At 31.1% G+C, this 15449-nt stretch overlaps 1 protein-coding gene across 1 annotated transcript; it reads right to left on the reverse strand.

The window, feature by feature from the left end:
- Positions 1–6380: 6380 nt before the first annotated feature.
- Positions 6381–7448, reverse strand: LOC132604302 (uncharacterized). The gene has a single exon (XM_060317753.1). It carries the CDS (start codon positions 7332–7334, stop codon positions 6978–6980), a length of 357 nt encoding a protein of 118 aa, XP_060173736.1. The 5' UTR covers positions 7335–7448; the 3' UTR covers positions 6381–6977.
- Between the last annotated feature and the right edge of the window lie 8001 nt (positions 7449–15449).

Consider the following 15449-nt stretch of genomic DNA (forward strand, 5'->3'; position numbering starts at 1 on the left):
TTGTACTGTGCTCTCCAAGTGTGCTTGTTCCGCCCTTCTTCCTTACCCTGGCAAGTCTTTGTGAAATAACTCCGATGAGAAGAAAAAAGAAGGCATTAAGAGACCCTCCTAGCCCAACCGAATGACTGACCCTTTTAATCCACTTCATATAATGTCTTTCTTGGGAGCTAGAGGAAATGCATCCCAAGTACATCAATTAGTGGTGACCTAATTGGGGTAAGAGTCGAATGAATCCAATAGCTTTTGCTTAACGATCCCGCATTTGTATTAAAAAATTTATTAAATATATACTATGAATATTTATTTCAGACTCAATAACTAAAATGAACTATAGTTCGATCGGAAATTCAAAACTCATAAACTTCAGATCAGAACGTATAGATAGTTAAACCAGTCATCAAAAATATTCGTGATTGACTGACTCACTAACTAATACAAATATTTATTAATACCTATATTCGTGATTAGTATTAATTTATATTTAAAACTTTGGACTGTCTTGTGCAACTTGCCCTCATTATACGTATTAATCTAATCCTAATGGGATCTTAATTGTTAATAGACTTTAGGCCTCGCTAATCATTTTAAGAAAAATAATACTATTATGTTGGAATATGAGAGTTGAACTCATACATATTATGTGAAGTTCCTAAAAATTTGAACTAGTAACCTCGAAAATAAACACATTACTTGTTACAAATAGGGGTGTTCATGGGTCGGTTTGAGTCGGTTTTAGGTTAAAATCAAAATCAAACCAATCTAGTCGGTTTTCATATCCATCGGTTTGGTTATAGTTGATTTGGGTCGGTTTGGATTGATTTTTTGGTTTTTAAGAAAATTAACGGTATTTCTCTTTTTTATGTTTTTTTCCTACAATTAGGTGAGAATTTTCAATCATTTTCCAACTCATAATCCGTTATTACCCTTTTATTGTGGTAGCTATAGTTTCTTACATTATGGAGAAAATGTCTTAAGATTTATGCTTTTAATTAAGTGAATAAAGTTTATAAGAAATACAAAAAATAAATTTAGGTAAATTCATATAGTTGTTTCTTTGAATAAATGAGTTTGAATTCATGGGATTTTTTTTTAAATCGGCTTACAGCATAGAGTTCATTAGCCTATTAGAGAAAAATAAAAATTTTCTTAAAAGTATATAAATTATTTAAAAGTATTTTGTAAAATCTAATATATTTTGTGTGTGTGTGTATATATATATATATAATTATAAAAATTATGTATTAAATTTGTTGGTTCGGTTCGGTTTTTTCTTTGATTTGCTTTTAGTAAGACCAAAATCAAACCAAATATTATCGGTTTTTAAAAATTCGAAACCAAACCAAATCTAACCCAAGTAAATAACGGTTTATTTAATCGGTTTGGTTTTGATTTTCGAGTTGAATCGGTTTTTGACCGAACCGTGAACACCCCTAGTACAATGGTTTAAAAATACATTATTACTATCAAATTAATATAACAATAGTTAAATTCAATAAATAGATTAATCATGAGGTCCGAGTTCAAATTTCAATAGTGATAAAGACACTATGTGATTTCTTTTCATATTTCTTAAGTCTTGGTAGACAGAGTTACCTGGTACCTGTTGCTGGTGGAAGGTACCAAATATCCCAAAAGATTAATTGAGGTGCGCGCGAACTGACTCGGACACCCCGATTATAAAAATAAAAGAAACTAAATGTATTTTTTGTTCCTACATTGAAATGAGTTGGCAGACGTCATGTTTCCTACACTGAAAGGAGTTGGATGACGTCATGGCTCCTACAAATGAAATGAATTGGCCGGCGGAGCCAAGATTTAAAGCTTATAAGTTTGAGATTTTTTGTTCTTTTAAACTACTGAGTTTTAAATTAATGATTTGCACATATTCAATAAATTTTATAATACAAATATAAAATCTGAACAAAATTATTAAGTTCGACCGAACCCGTAAACTATACTATAGCTCTCTGCTAAGTCGTGTTTATATTGATTCGAGCATCTTGCCAGTTGAGCTCAGTGTTTTTTTTTTTTTTCAGCAAGTTGCCCTCAACCATATTCTGTTCTTGTATTTATTAACTTATTTAATTCTAGAGAAAAACTGTGTGCATGAAGAACGACACTATTTGGATTAAAGATTGACTTGTTCTTTTGTACGTAAATTTATTCAATAAAAGCACATGGAATTGGAGTTCTTCTTTGTGCATCATTAACTTCTATAATATTTAGTCATTGCCAATTTTGCCCCTGATACTACGAATGACAATTTTTTTCCATTTCCTATGGTTCAGGGGTAAAATTAGTCATTTTTCATTCAAACTGGAGCAATTACTAGAATTTTTTTAGCTAATTGGGCTAACATGAGGGCAAAATTGACTGTTTTTCCCATTAATTAAGAAGAACTCAGTCGTTTGAGATTTTTCACCACATAAAAGATGATAGATGCAATTTTTAAAAGATATGATAGGATAAAGTTCATCATTTTCTGTAATTTTTTGGAGAACACGAATTAAATATGGATGGATCTAGTGTCAAAACGGTGGTAATAGCAGATCTACTACATTTTGATTCGATCTTGTGTATATGGAACATTTTAAAAAATGAATATATATGATAACTCACATCTTCTAAAGTTTGAATCTGCTTCTACGTGAGAAAACCCAACTTGTTTCTAGCTAGTCCATGGAATTGTTACTCTTTTTTTTTTTTTTTTTGGTTAAAACCAACTAGTCATGAAGTTAATTTGAAGCAACTATAGGTATATATACAAAATGCAACGATATAAACCTAACAAGTTTTTGTAATTAACATCTTGTTGGAATGGAAAAAAATATTTTCTATCTAAAGAGAGAAAGAAGATATGTACAATTCGTTTTCTAGTTTACCTAATCAACAAGTATTTGTTAATTTAGACATATACTAACTAGAATTTTGTCAGCAAAGGGGAAAATTAAAAATATGCAAAGGGCCGGACCTTTTAGTGTTAATTAATATTTGTATACTTGACTTAGCTTAATTTGTTTGTCAAAAATTCTGTATTATACAATATGTGTTTTTCCAATACATACACCTAGAGAAGTTGGTTGGCACATCAAATATGTACGCTTTGACATGTATATTCTGGATATACTTTTTAACATCCTTAATTTCTATGCTTTTCGATATGGTAATCATTTTCTTTTTTGCAATAATAATATAGACCAATTATTAGTCTTAATAATCTCAGACTAATTAATAATTGCCAAGTCCAAATAAAAGTAACTCTGTGAGGGAAAATCGATCGCGTTACATAAATTTATCACTAAACGAAAAACAAATCATTCAACCTTAATACACTGTTAATTGTACACCAGTGATATTGTTGGAGAAGATAGCTATGTTATATAGGGTTCAAGCACCTGGTGCAGTAGTTTTTCAACTTTCAACATATGCAACTGAGGTGTAAAATGAGTGGATTGAATTGCATTTAGATGGGTTAAAACGAAATTATAAAACGGACGGTCAAAATATGCTGAATTAAAAAAGGAATGGATTGTTGATTACTTGGACTGGGATGAAATGATTCAACATGAGTTAAAACAATGATTTGTTGGCCAACACGTCCAACACTTATCAAGTTATAATCTCTTTGATTGTTTTCTTATAATTTATTTAATTAGCAAATAGAACTAACAAAATTATGGCCATAGAAAAAGTATTAGGTACTTAAATAAGTTATAAAGAAATAAAATCTAGTGAGAGTTGGACGGGTTGAGCTATGTTATTATTTAGCCAATTTTGACCCAGTCCATTTCATTCCGAATAACTTTTTTGACAGGTCATCAGGTTAAGCTATGACCCATTATTTAATCCCTTTGGCGCAACCCGTTTCAGCCAAAATAACCTTTTGAGCGGGTCATTTGGCTGGGCTTTTGACCCATTGTTTAGCCCCGTTTGATTCAACCCATTTTAGCTCACGTTTATTAACTCAGCTCATTCTGATTCATTCGGGTCATTTGCACAAATGTCCTTATTTCGGGGTCTTTAATTCCCCCCCCCCCCCCCCCCTCAAATTTGTGGTCTTTAGTTTTTGCCCTTTAACTTTTTTGGCGCGGCATAATCTAGATTTCGCAAAGGATAGTTTACGTTTAACTTCGGCATATGTATCATAACATCCACACAAATTATGCTGAACAAGGCAAACCTTTCAACACTCAACTTAATGTGAAAAAGGGGCATAATTTTAGATTTTGCAAAGTATAGTTTATGACTTTATGTTTAACTTCGACATATGTATCACAACATCCACACAAATTATGCCCGACAAGACAAAACTTTCAACACTCTTCATAATCTGAAAAATACTACAAAACTTATGCCGCATAACCTAATTCCTACTGAATTTATGTCGAACAATGCAAATGTTTAATTTCCGAAGATAAAAATGTTACAGAAGTTATGCTTTGCGAAGTAGGTCTGAATATTTTCATTGAATAAGTAGCCGGAGCAAAATTAAAGACCACAAATATGAGGGGCAAAAATCAACGTGTCAGGAAACAATGGGAAGTCACCCCTATTTTGATCAATGCGTTTGAAGTTAATCTGCGCAAAAAAATGGATTCATCCAAATTTAGCCCAACCCGTACTAACTACTTTCGATCACCAAAGACAGAGCAAGGGTGGATAAAGAAATGGTAACATGTGGAATGAGACACATTTATGGACCATTACTATATATCAATTGTTCAAGCTAGGGAGAAATTTCGTGAGAAGTTTCCTTCCACTTTACAACATTATCAACTTGTCAACTGACAACATTATCAACTTGTCAACTGACCTAGAGAAAAAATCCACTTCAAACTTTAATCAACCTTTATGATTTTCATCTGTTTGGCGACAATTATATTGAATACAGCTATGTGTCTAGAAACTTCGGTTAATTGCCTCAAGTCAAGATATCTGATTTAAGACCACTTCCAAACAGGGGCGGATCCATAGCATTGAGTGTGAGTTCACGGGAACTTTATCCGAATCTTGTATTTATAATGTGAAACCCTTCAAATATATAAAAAATTTGAGATGAGAATCCAGTAACAACAGACACTGCTAGCTGGGAACCCACAAGCTTCAAATCCTGGATCCGCCTCTGCTTCCAAAGATCAGATCGTCTCTGGTATGATGTAAAGAATTTGTTTAAGACCTCAGATGCAACAAAACATTAGATGGGAAATTAATCAAAACAAATGATTCTGAAAAGGATTTAAGTTCTATGTATTGATAGTGTATTTTTTGTATTTTAACTTATAATAGCAAGTAATTTTCTTGATTATTTTCCAGGACCTTACTAATTTTACTTTTTATGATAATATGTAGTAGCATTCAGATGATTTGGTAATGCAAAAATTCTTTGCTGTGTATAAAAGTTAAACTTCTCTAAAAATTGTTTATCCCAGTTATAGATAAGTCATGATGGCTTATTAAATCATCCATCATGATTCATGGGTTCACGCGATTTTTTTTTAAGCTAAAATGTTTGTTTATCTGTGTGGACTGTGGAGGGAAATTTTTTCGAGAAAGATTCAAGACAATAATTCGAAAAGTAAATAAATTGGAATATAATTCACCTTATAAAATACAACGCACTTCATTGTATAACAACACTACAGAAAATCGCTAACTTTCGATGAATCTGTCGAAATTTGGCTCGTCGATAACATTTTCAATATTTTTTTATTGGAAATCCATTACCGACGATCCAAATTCCAAACCAAACATCTGTCATAAATTAGCGATTTTCTGGTGAAAAATTATGTAACTACAAATCATGCCCAATATAAACCTATGATCAAGCACGAAATATTACTAGTGTCTAATTTCGCGAAGTTAATAAACAGAAAAGATACAATGGACACACTTACATTCCTACTATTTAAAGAAAAGAAAATTACAAGTCAAGCTTTTAAAGAAAGCAACCAAGTTCCATTAAGGGCCTAAAAAATAGACTGCCACTAATGACTTTAAATAGTATGTGAAAACATAGCAAAAGACAAGCAAATGTTGTTTGAGCAACAAATTAGTCTAAATTAAACGTGACCTGCCTACCCCATTTTAGCTAGGAAAATAATAGCCACTCAGACTTTACACATCCAGTTGGTTCATGAAACAAAACTTGTTTCAGGTCAGATGGAGTTAGGACTTTAAGTTTATGAGTTCTTTATAAATTAATTAAACCCAAATACGTATAAAATTTAGGTCAAAGCTACTGGTTTTGTTAAGTGAACTTGTAGTTTCGCCCCTGTTCCAAGTATTTATATTGTTGCCAATAATTTGTATTTTTTTAATCAAAGCAATTTCTGGTAGATGCTAGGAAATTCAGAGGACTTTAACAGAAAAAAACAGCAGCAGCAAGAAGAAGAAGACCATTGTTGCAAATCTGAACTTCTCAACATTAATTACTCTACAATTACAGGAGGACTTGCTATAGTAAGTCCTATTTTGACTCACTTTCGGGGAATATTATCTATACACATATTTTTTAACCACATATATGCAATTTATAAAAACAATCATGTGTTTTTTTTTCAAGTATACCTATATATGGAAGAGAATACAACTAAAAACAATTGAAAACCACCAAGAATGTGGTGGGATGCAGAGTTTATGAATTCTGGATTCTTGAAAAGACAACTTATAATTGGATTTTTGATAAATTATATATATACATATTAAGTGGATATCTTAACACAAATACACAATTTTGGCCAAAGCTATTGGATTAATTCCACTGAACCCGTAGCTCCATTCCTGATAGCTAGTATGAATGAGAATTCTTCATCCTTAATCACCAGCAATCCCAGGTTCGAGGGAAGAATTTCCTCTATATTGAGCCTTAGGGGACATAAATCTAAATTATCGAGCTAGTAATTTTCGAGCATTAGATGCATATAAAAAACAAATTGAAATCCAACAAAAGTATACAGAGGTATACTCTTTTTTCTTCTTCATCCACCAGTTACACATGAAAACATTCTACGGTGACTTCTGAATCTCACAAGTTGTTTATCCTTCACAGGAGTACTATCCTCGGGCGAAACTCCGCCAGTATATGCCACGTGGAGGGACTGCGTTCGTCGGTGGCTGTTGTTCTCCACCTGACCACCACCACCACCATTAGCCACTTTGTGATCACCAATTGATGACATTTCATACTCTTTACTAGTACTATTGAAGTAACCATTATTTGGATAGAAATCTTCAATATTATAAGTGTTAGCAGCACCAAAAGAGAGACATTCATATTTCCGACGAGTTTTGCTTCTCTTAATGGTCTTGTACACTAGTGGAATAAGTCCTTCCATTGCACAAATTGGACTTGTTGAAAATGAATTATTTGAAGACTTTAGCTAAGCTTCTTTGTTTATATATACGGGGTTTGGTGGGGAGCTTGTCAAGTTTACTTTTTCTTCTACTATATAAACTATAGTTTATCTTCTAATATATATATTGTTTGACTTCTATAGTATAAAATAATGTTTATACTACGAAATCACCTAAGCTATAACCATAAGTAACCGATCAAAAAAATAAAAAAAAAGATGATGAAGAAGAAGAAGAAGAAGAAGAAGAAGAGAGACTAATAACGTAACCAAAAAAATTAAATAGAAGATACATTACAATAGGTTAAAATCAGTAGCGGATGGAGAATATGAGTACTGATTCATATGAATTCCGCTGTTTGACATAAAGCATAAAAATATATGTAAAAAAAATTCAAAATTTTAATAAATAATAGATTGTGGTTAAACCCATAACTTCAAAAGTATAATGAGTGTAGTGTTGAGAACTTCAAGATTGAACCCATTAAATTAAAATTATGAATCCACGCTCTCGTTAAAATACACAAAATTGTACAAAAAAAATTCTACCGTATATATAAGTTAAACCCTATATATAACTATATCTCCTTCTTCTTCTTTTTTTTTCTTTTTTTTTTTTTGGTCCAGATTGAATTAGTGAGCATTGGCCGCCCTCATGTTTATCTTGATTTACTCGTCTAGCCCCCAATCATAATATCCTATTCTTGTATTTATTCATTTATACTTATTCTAGAGAAAAAAGTTCTGTACGTGCATGAAAATGACACTTAATAAAAGCTTGACTTGTTCTTTGTATGTTTATTCATTAAAAAAAAAAAGAAAATTGATTTGGAGTGTTTCTTTGTGCATCATTAACTTCTATCATATTTAATTAAAAAGATAAGTACCTGGTTGTGTGGCATTTTTAATGACCAAAAAAAGTCATGCAAATTCTAGAAAGATATTACGGGATAAACTTTAGGATAATCTTTAGTTAGGGAAGGAAAGCTAAAGTTTAACTACCTCGCAGAATAATATATTTTTGATTTTACCTATTACATATTAGCAGTGTAATTTTTTTTACACTATCAGATCACCTGAAAGATAAATATAGTTGTACAGGTAACTGTACATGATAAACATGATTATATACATGAAAAATAAAGGAAATAACTTACAACGACATGTCAAAATATATACTTAATAGTGTAAAACAATTATTTTTTTGCAGTGAATATAAGTTAAACTTTTTATTCTATTGTGAAACCTTATTTCTTGATCCATATTTTTCTTATTTTTAAAAAGTAACACGATGTTTTTTTCTTTTGTTGACGTAGTTTAGGTGAGGTGTATCCTCATCAAATTTGCCTCGTGAAATTTGAGGTCAACAGGATACTGTGGACTACAACATTCTATTTGTGCAAGAAAGATTTACGTGCGAACCAACAACCTTGTTTAGCTCACCTTAGAAATTTCCTAGTTTTGATTTTACTTGCTATAACCTCACTATTGAGAGGCTATAGTTTCTCCACTTTTGATTTAATACGGTACATTGCATGTAGTTTTCTTAGCTTAATCATACACTCAACACCATTTTAGTTTTAGACATTTGCTTTTGATGTCTGCCTATAAATAATTTTTTAATTTTTTGGAAGGTAGTTGAAAGTATAGAAATTTTAGTTTGTTGTCCCTTTTTGCGGTAATGGATTAATAAATGACCTTTTTTTTTTTTTGAATTGTTTCGCTTATAATTTGTTGACCTTTCAAACGTCGCCTAAAGATCTCTTTTGATCAAACTGAAAATTTTATGAGAAAATATCATACTACGGTCTAAAAAATTTCAAGTTATTACAAATGTTAGACAACATTAATACTACTTAAATATTTTATCTGTAAGTTTGAGTACTAATATACAAGCAAAAATTAGATCTGAGTCTAAAATTGTTTGAAAAGATAATCTTCCAACAACCATATTTGCACAATAATTTAAAATAGGGACAAAATCTCAATGGTGGCTTAATAAAGGATCATTTGTGTAAATCAGCCAGTTGAAAGTGCGGAAAAGGAGAGATTTGGATCTTCGATAAACAAAACTCTACATAGCAATTCTGATGTTACACTTTAAACCGGCCATCTCTTTTACATAATGATTATGACTCTGACCAATCCATTCTAATAGGAAACTTTTAAAAGTTTGTATTCTCTTGCTAAGAGTAATGAAATGGTAAAAGTTCTTGCATTTTTTTTTGGGGGGGGAGGGGGCGGTGGCGGGGTGGTCTTGTGCTTTCTAGTTTACATTAATCCACCTTTGGCATAAAAAAGAGTGATAATAACAGAACCTACAAGTTAATGTGCTAACTAGTTTATATAAAAATTAAGTCATCTAAAGGTAATCAACAAGTACTTCGAGCATCTGGTTAAGATATACACTTAATAGGATTTTAATTTATGAGCAAAGGGGCAAGAAAAGTATGCAAGGGACCAATAGGTGGTAAATATTTGTATGTTTGACGTAGTTTTTTTCTGTTTTTTCTTGAAGACTCTTGATTACAATTCATTTTCAAGAGATACACTTGGATAAGTTAGTTGGGACGTCAAATCATACATATAAATGCTACTAGACGGCGTAGCCCGTGCGCAAGTTGGGACGTCAAATCATACATATAAATGCTACTAGACGGCGTAGCCCGTGCTGCGCACGGGCCCAACACTTTAGATTATAGTGCTTCTATGTGTATGTAGTTGTCTTTGAATAGTGATTATAGTCTATATATATATGCTCAAAACACGATTAATATAACATTGTAGTTTGTGCTCCGTATCTAAAATTTTATTATATTAATGTTTGCTACGAATACAAAATCGGCAAATTTATTAATATTTTTTAAAAGAGAAGACTTGTTTAAAAGGAAACTATTTTCCTCTCTTTGAGATAAAACAATAGCAATATTTAAGCATCAGTTGATACTTTCAATTTTAATTCGATTAATTTAAAGGTGTAAAATACTTATTATTTTTTATCAAATTTTGATTTGGATACTTCTAATTCAAATTATTAAATTAATTTTACATGTTTAAAACGAAACAAAGTAGAAATTGATTTTCTATTTAAACGACGAAATACTATTTTTTTATTTTTGGTAAATATTCTCGGTTTAGCTCATTTTACTTGTCATGTTGTCTTTTGCATGGTTTTTTAAGAAAACGTCGATTAAAATTATAATTTGACTAATTTACCTTATTCATTATTTGATCTCTATTCGATATATTTTTTTTTTACGACATTAATCTCTTTTCACATTATTCTATCTTATTTTAAAATATAAATATTTTAAGTATATTTATTTTAGTGAACATAACAAATAAATGACATGGCGGAATAGCAAATACAACAGTTTAATATTTAGATTAGATCTCAGGCTAATATAAAAAAAAAACTGTATGGTTTGACTACTTAACTTTTTGAAGACAAACAGTTTCATTTGCTCCCACTAATGGATTGATACGCACGTGGCAATGAATCCATCATTATTGACCTAATGAGATACTTTGGAAATTAATGTTTACTACGAATACAAAGTCTGCTTTTTTTTGACATTTTTTTTTAATATGGGGTTCACTTTTTTTTTTTTTTTGATATTGCTTGATTTTGTTAATATGGGGTCTATTTTTTATATTGCTTGGTGTTATTTAGTATGGGGCCCACCCTTTTGGACATTATTAGTTTGCACTATTTTTATGCACATATATATATATATATATATATATATATATACTATGTTCAAAACACGATTAATATAACATTGTAGTTTGTGCTCCGTATCTAAAACATTAATATATTAGTGTTTGCTACGAATACAAAGTCTGCACGTTTTTTTTTATATGTTTGTTTTTTTAATATGGGATTCACTTTTTTTTTATATTGCTTGATTTTGTTAATATGGGGTCTACTTTTTTTTTCCCATGAGTTTGGAGATAGTGGGTTCCGCTTTTTTTACTTTTTTTTTAATGTTCAAAACACAATTAATATAACATTGTAGTTTGTGCTCCGTATCTAAAACTTTATTATATTAGTGTTTGCTACGAATGCAAAGTTTGCACGTTTTTTTTTTTGACATTGTTTGTTTTTTTAATATGGGATTCACTTTTTTTTTATATTGCTTGATTTTGTTAATATGGGATCCACTTTTTTTTTCCCGTGAGTTTGGAGATGGTGGGTTCCACTTTTTTTACTTTTTTTTTTTAAATATTGGTTGGTTTGTGTTTAATATGGGGACCACACTTTTTTTTTTTAATATTGGTTGGTTTGTGTTTAATATGTGGGCCCACAATTAACATTGTAGTTTGTGCTCCGTATCTAAAACTTTATTATACTAGTGTTTGCTACGAATACAAAGTCTGCACGTTTTTTTTTGACATTGTTTGTTTTTTTAATATGGGATTCACTTTTTTTTTTATATTGCTTGATTTTGTTAATATGGGGCCCACTTTTTTTTTCGTCGTGAGTTTGGAGATGGCGGGTTCCACTTTTTTTACTTCTTTTCTCTTTTTTTTTAATATTCAAAACACGATTAATATAACATTGTAGTTTGTGCTCCGTATCTAAAACTTTATTATATTAGTGTTTGCTACGAATACAAAGTCTGCACGTTTTTTTTTGACATTGTTTATTTTTTTAATATGGGATTCACTTTTTTTTTATATTGCTTGATTTTGTTAATATGGGGTCCATTTTTTTTTCTCTGTGAGTTTGGAGATAGTGGGTTCTACTTTTTTTACCTCTTTTTTTTTTTTTTTTTTTTTTAATATTGGTTGGTTTGTGTTTAATATGTGGGCTCACAATTTTTTTTTGGGCCCACAAACGGACGAACAAAAAAGTGTCCTACTATGTTCAAAACACGATTAATATAACATTGTAGTTTGTGCTCCGTATCTAAAACTTTATTATATTAGTGTTTGCTACGAATACAAAGTCTGCACTTTTTTTTTGACATTGTTTATTTTTTTAATATGGGATTCACTTTTTTTTTTATATTGCTTGATTTTGTTAATATGGGGTCCACTTTTTTTTTCCCGTGAGTTTGGAGATAGTGGGTTTCACTTTTTTTACTTTTCTTTTAATGTTTAAAACACGATTAATATAACATTGTAATTTGTGCTCCGTATATAAAACTTTATTATATTAGTGTTTGCTACGAATATAGAGTCTGCAAGTTTTTTTTTTGACATTGTTTGTTTTTTTAATATGGAATTCACTTTTTTTTTATATTGCTTGATTTTGTTAATATGGGGTTCACTTTTTTTTCTTCGTGAGTTTGGAGATGGTGAGTTCCACTTTTTTTACTTTTTTTTTAATATTGATTGTTTGTGTTTAATATGGGGACTACACTTTTTTTTTTAATATTGGTTAGTTTGTATTTAATATATGGACCCACAATTTATTTATTTTTGGGCCACAAACGGACGATGAAAAAGTGTACCAACTGATGCTTGTGTATAGTAGTAAAGTAAAGTAATTTGACGCATTCTTGATATATGTTCTATGGAAAATGTTTAAACAAGAGATACACTTGGATAAGTTAGTTGGGACGTCAAATCATACATATAAATACTATTTGACGCATTCTGGATATATGTTCTATGGAAAATGTTTAAACTTGCCTATGTAATATGTACAAGTATTTGAAATTATTTAATTTTCCACTTGTTATTTTTTTTATCAATTTATATTCTTGTCGTCAGTAAATCATTAAATAATTGCCTTTGTAATTATTGGAGATCCAACATGAAATAAGTGGATTTCATGCTCTTAAATTCTTTGAGAAAAAAAATCTAAATTTACCCCTCAAGTATGACTTAAATTGCTCTCAAGTTACTACTCAATTAAGAGTCGAGGGAAAAATCAAAAAGATTCCCTGATGATGAGAGTAATAGTAGATCAGAAATTTAATGGGGATGATGTTACTTAATTTCGAATATCATAGAAGCAAATATTGACATTGTTTTTGTATGTTGTAACAACCTACTTTTGCGTTTCAATTGCAGCGGGACTCAAAACAGAAATTGGTTCAAGTTGCTTACCCAAAATTGAGTGACATATAATCAATATATACAAAGTATAAACGAATATCAATTATGTCGTATTTGCAAAATAATTGGATCGGAACATATAAATCCTTTCTATGTATTCCACTCTATTCGGCTCCGCTTTAATTCGAATACCAAATAAGTGGGGCCATTTAATTAAGGATGACAAAAAAGTCTCAAAATTGAGTTGGGGTAACTCTAGTTTTTTTTATTGAATAGGGGTGATAAACTTTGAATTAGTGATTAGGGAGTTTTGACTTGCCCCAAAGTTATATTTTTAACACTTTGACCCCAAGCTTTGTTGTTTACACTTTGCCTCCAAGTTTTGTTTTTAACACTTTGACCCAACCCATATAAACCATAAAATACCCCTGCCCCCCACGGCCCCCCTGTCCTTGCCCCCCACCCCCACGCCCCACAAAAAAATGTTTTTTTAAAAAAGATTTTGAAAAGTTTTTTTGTTTTGTTTTTTTGTACCACCCCCCGCCCCACCACCCCCACCCTTCCAAAATAAATTAATTTTATTTAAAAAAAAAAAATTGAAAAGTTTTTGTTTTTGGTTTTTGCACCACCCCCACCCCATCCACCCTTGCCCCCCACCGCCTGCCCCCAAACCCCACCAAAAAAAATGTTTTTTAAAAAAAAAAATTTGAAAAGTTTTTTGCTTTTTGCACAACCCCCCCCCCCCACCACCCACCAACACCTACCCTTCCAAAAAAATTAATTTTATTTTAAAAAAAAGTTTTTGTTTTTGATGTTTTGCACCACCCCCTGCCCATCCACCAACACCCCCCACCGCAAAATAAAAGTCTTGAAAATAATTTTTTTTATTCTTTGGTTTCTTACTCCACCCACCCACCCCAACAAAATAATTTTGTTTTAAAAAAAAGTTTTAAAAAGTTTTTGTTTTTTGCATCACCCACCCCCAAAAAAAAAATCTTGAAAATAAGTTTTGAATTAGAGAGAGAGATACCTCCTCCATATGTTGATCCTAGCAAACCCGGAAGAAGGCAGACAAAAAGGAGGCGTGGAATCGGGGAATCATTGCGAACAAGGAAAAAAAACGCTCCTTACGCAAAACAACTGGCACAAAAAACATGTCCAAGTCGAAATGCTCCATAGTTGTTAATTGCATTGTGTTGTAATAATAGTTATTTTTTGGAACTTTATGACATTTTAATGTTATTCTTTTTTAGAATGATAATTTATGTTCTTGGTGTTTGTGAACTTGGTTTATATGATATGTTGATCGTGTTCAAATTATAAATGTGTGTATTCTTGTTAATAAATTGCTAAACAGTTTCCAACAAGTAATGAATCTGCTGCAACAGCTCTGTAACTTGTTGGGTTTTATCCAAGGTAACAAGACTTGTTGCAGCAACTAGTATCTTGTTGGATTTTATCCAACTGCTAAAAGATTTCCAACAAGTAAGCAATTTGTTGCAACAACTGACAGGCCTTGTTGCAGCAACTAAGTTACATGTTGGGGTTTTCCCAACAAGTGAAGTGACTTGTTGCAGAAACTGGGTAATTTGTTGTGTTTATCCAACAAGAGTAACGACCTGTTCAACAACTATGTCACTTGCTGCAACAGATGCTATAATTGTTGCAATAGATGCTACACTTGCTGCAGCAGATATTACAGTTGTTGCAACTAGTGATCAACAAAGGGAATCAATGATATTTAGTGATAAACAAAGGAAATCAACGATATTTAGTAATCAATGTATAATACTTAATCAATTTGATGTACTTTGAGTTAGGAAAGATGATCTATTAAGTCAGTATGCACTAAATCCAATGATCATTAGAGTGAATTGATGTGAACTACTTGATTCACCCATATTTAGTGATAAACAAAGGAAATCAACGATATTTAGTGATCAATGTATAATACTTAATCAATTTGATGTACTTTTAGTCAGGAAAGATGATCTACTAAGTCAGTATGCACTAAATCGAGTGATAATTAGAGTGAATTGATGTAAACTACTTGATTCACCCATATTTAGTGATAAACAAAGAAAATCA

The sequence above is a fragment of the Lycium barbarum genome, chromosome 7 (assembly GCF_019175385.1).
Source record: "Lycium barbarum isolate Lr01 chromosome 7, ASM1917538v2, whole genome shotgun sequence".
Taxonomy (NCBI): domain Eukaryota; kingdom Viridiplantae; phylum Streptophyta; class Magnoliopsida; order Solanales; family Solanaceae; genus Lycium; species Lycium barbarum.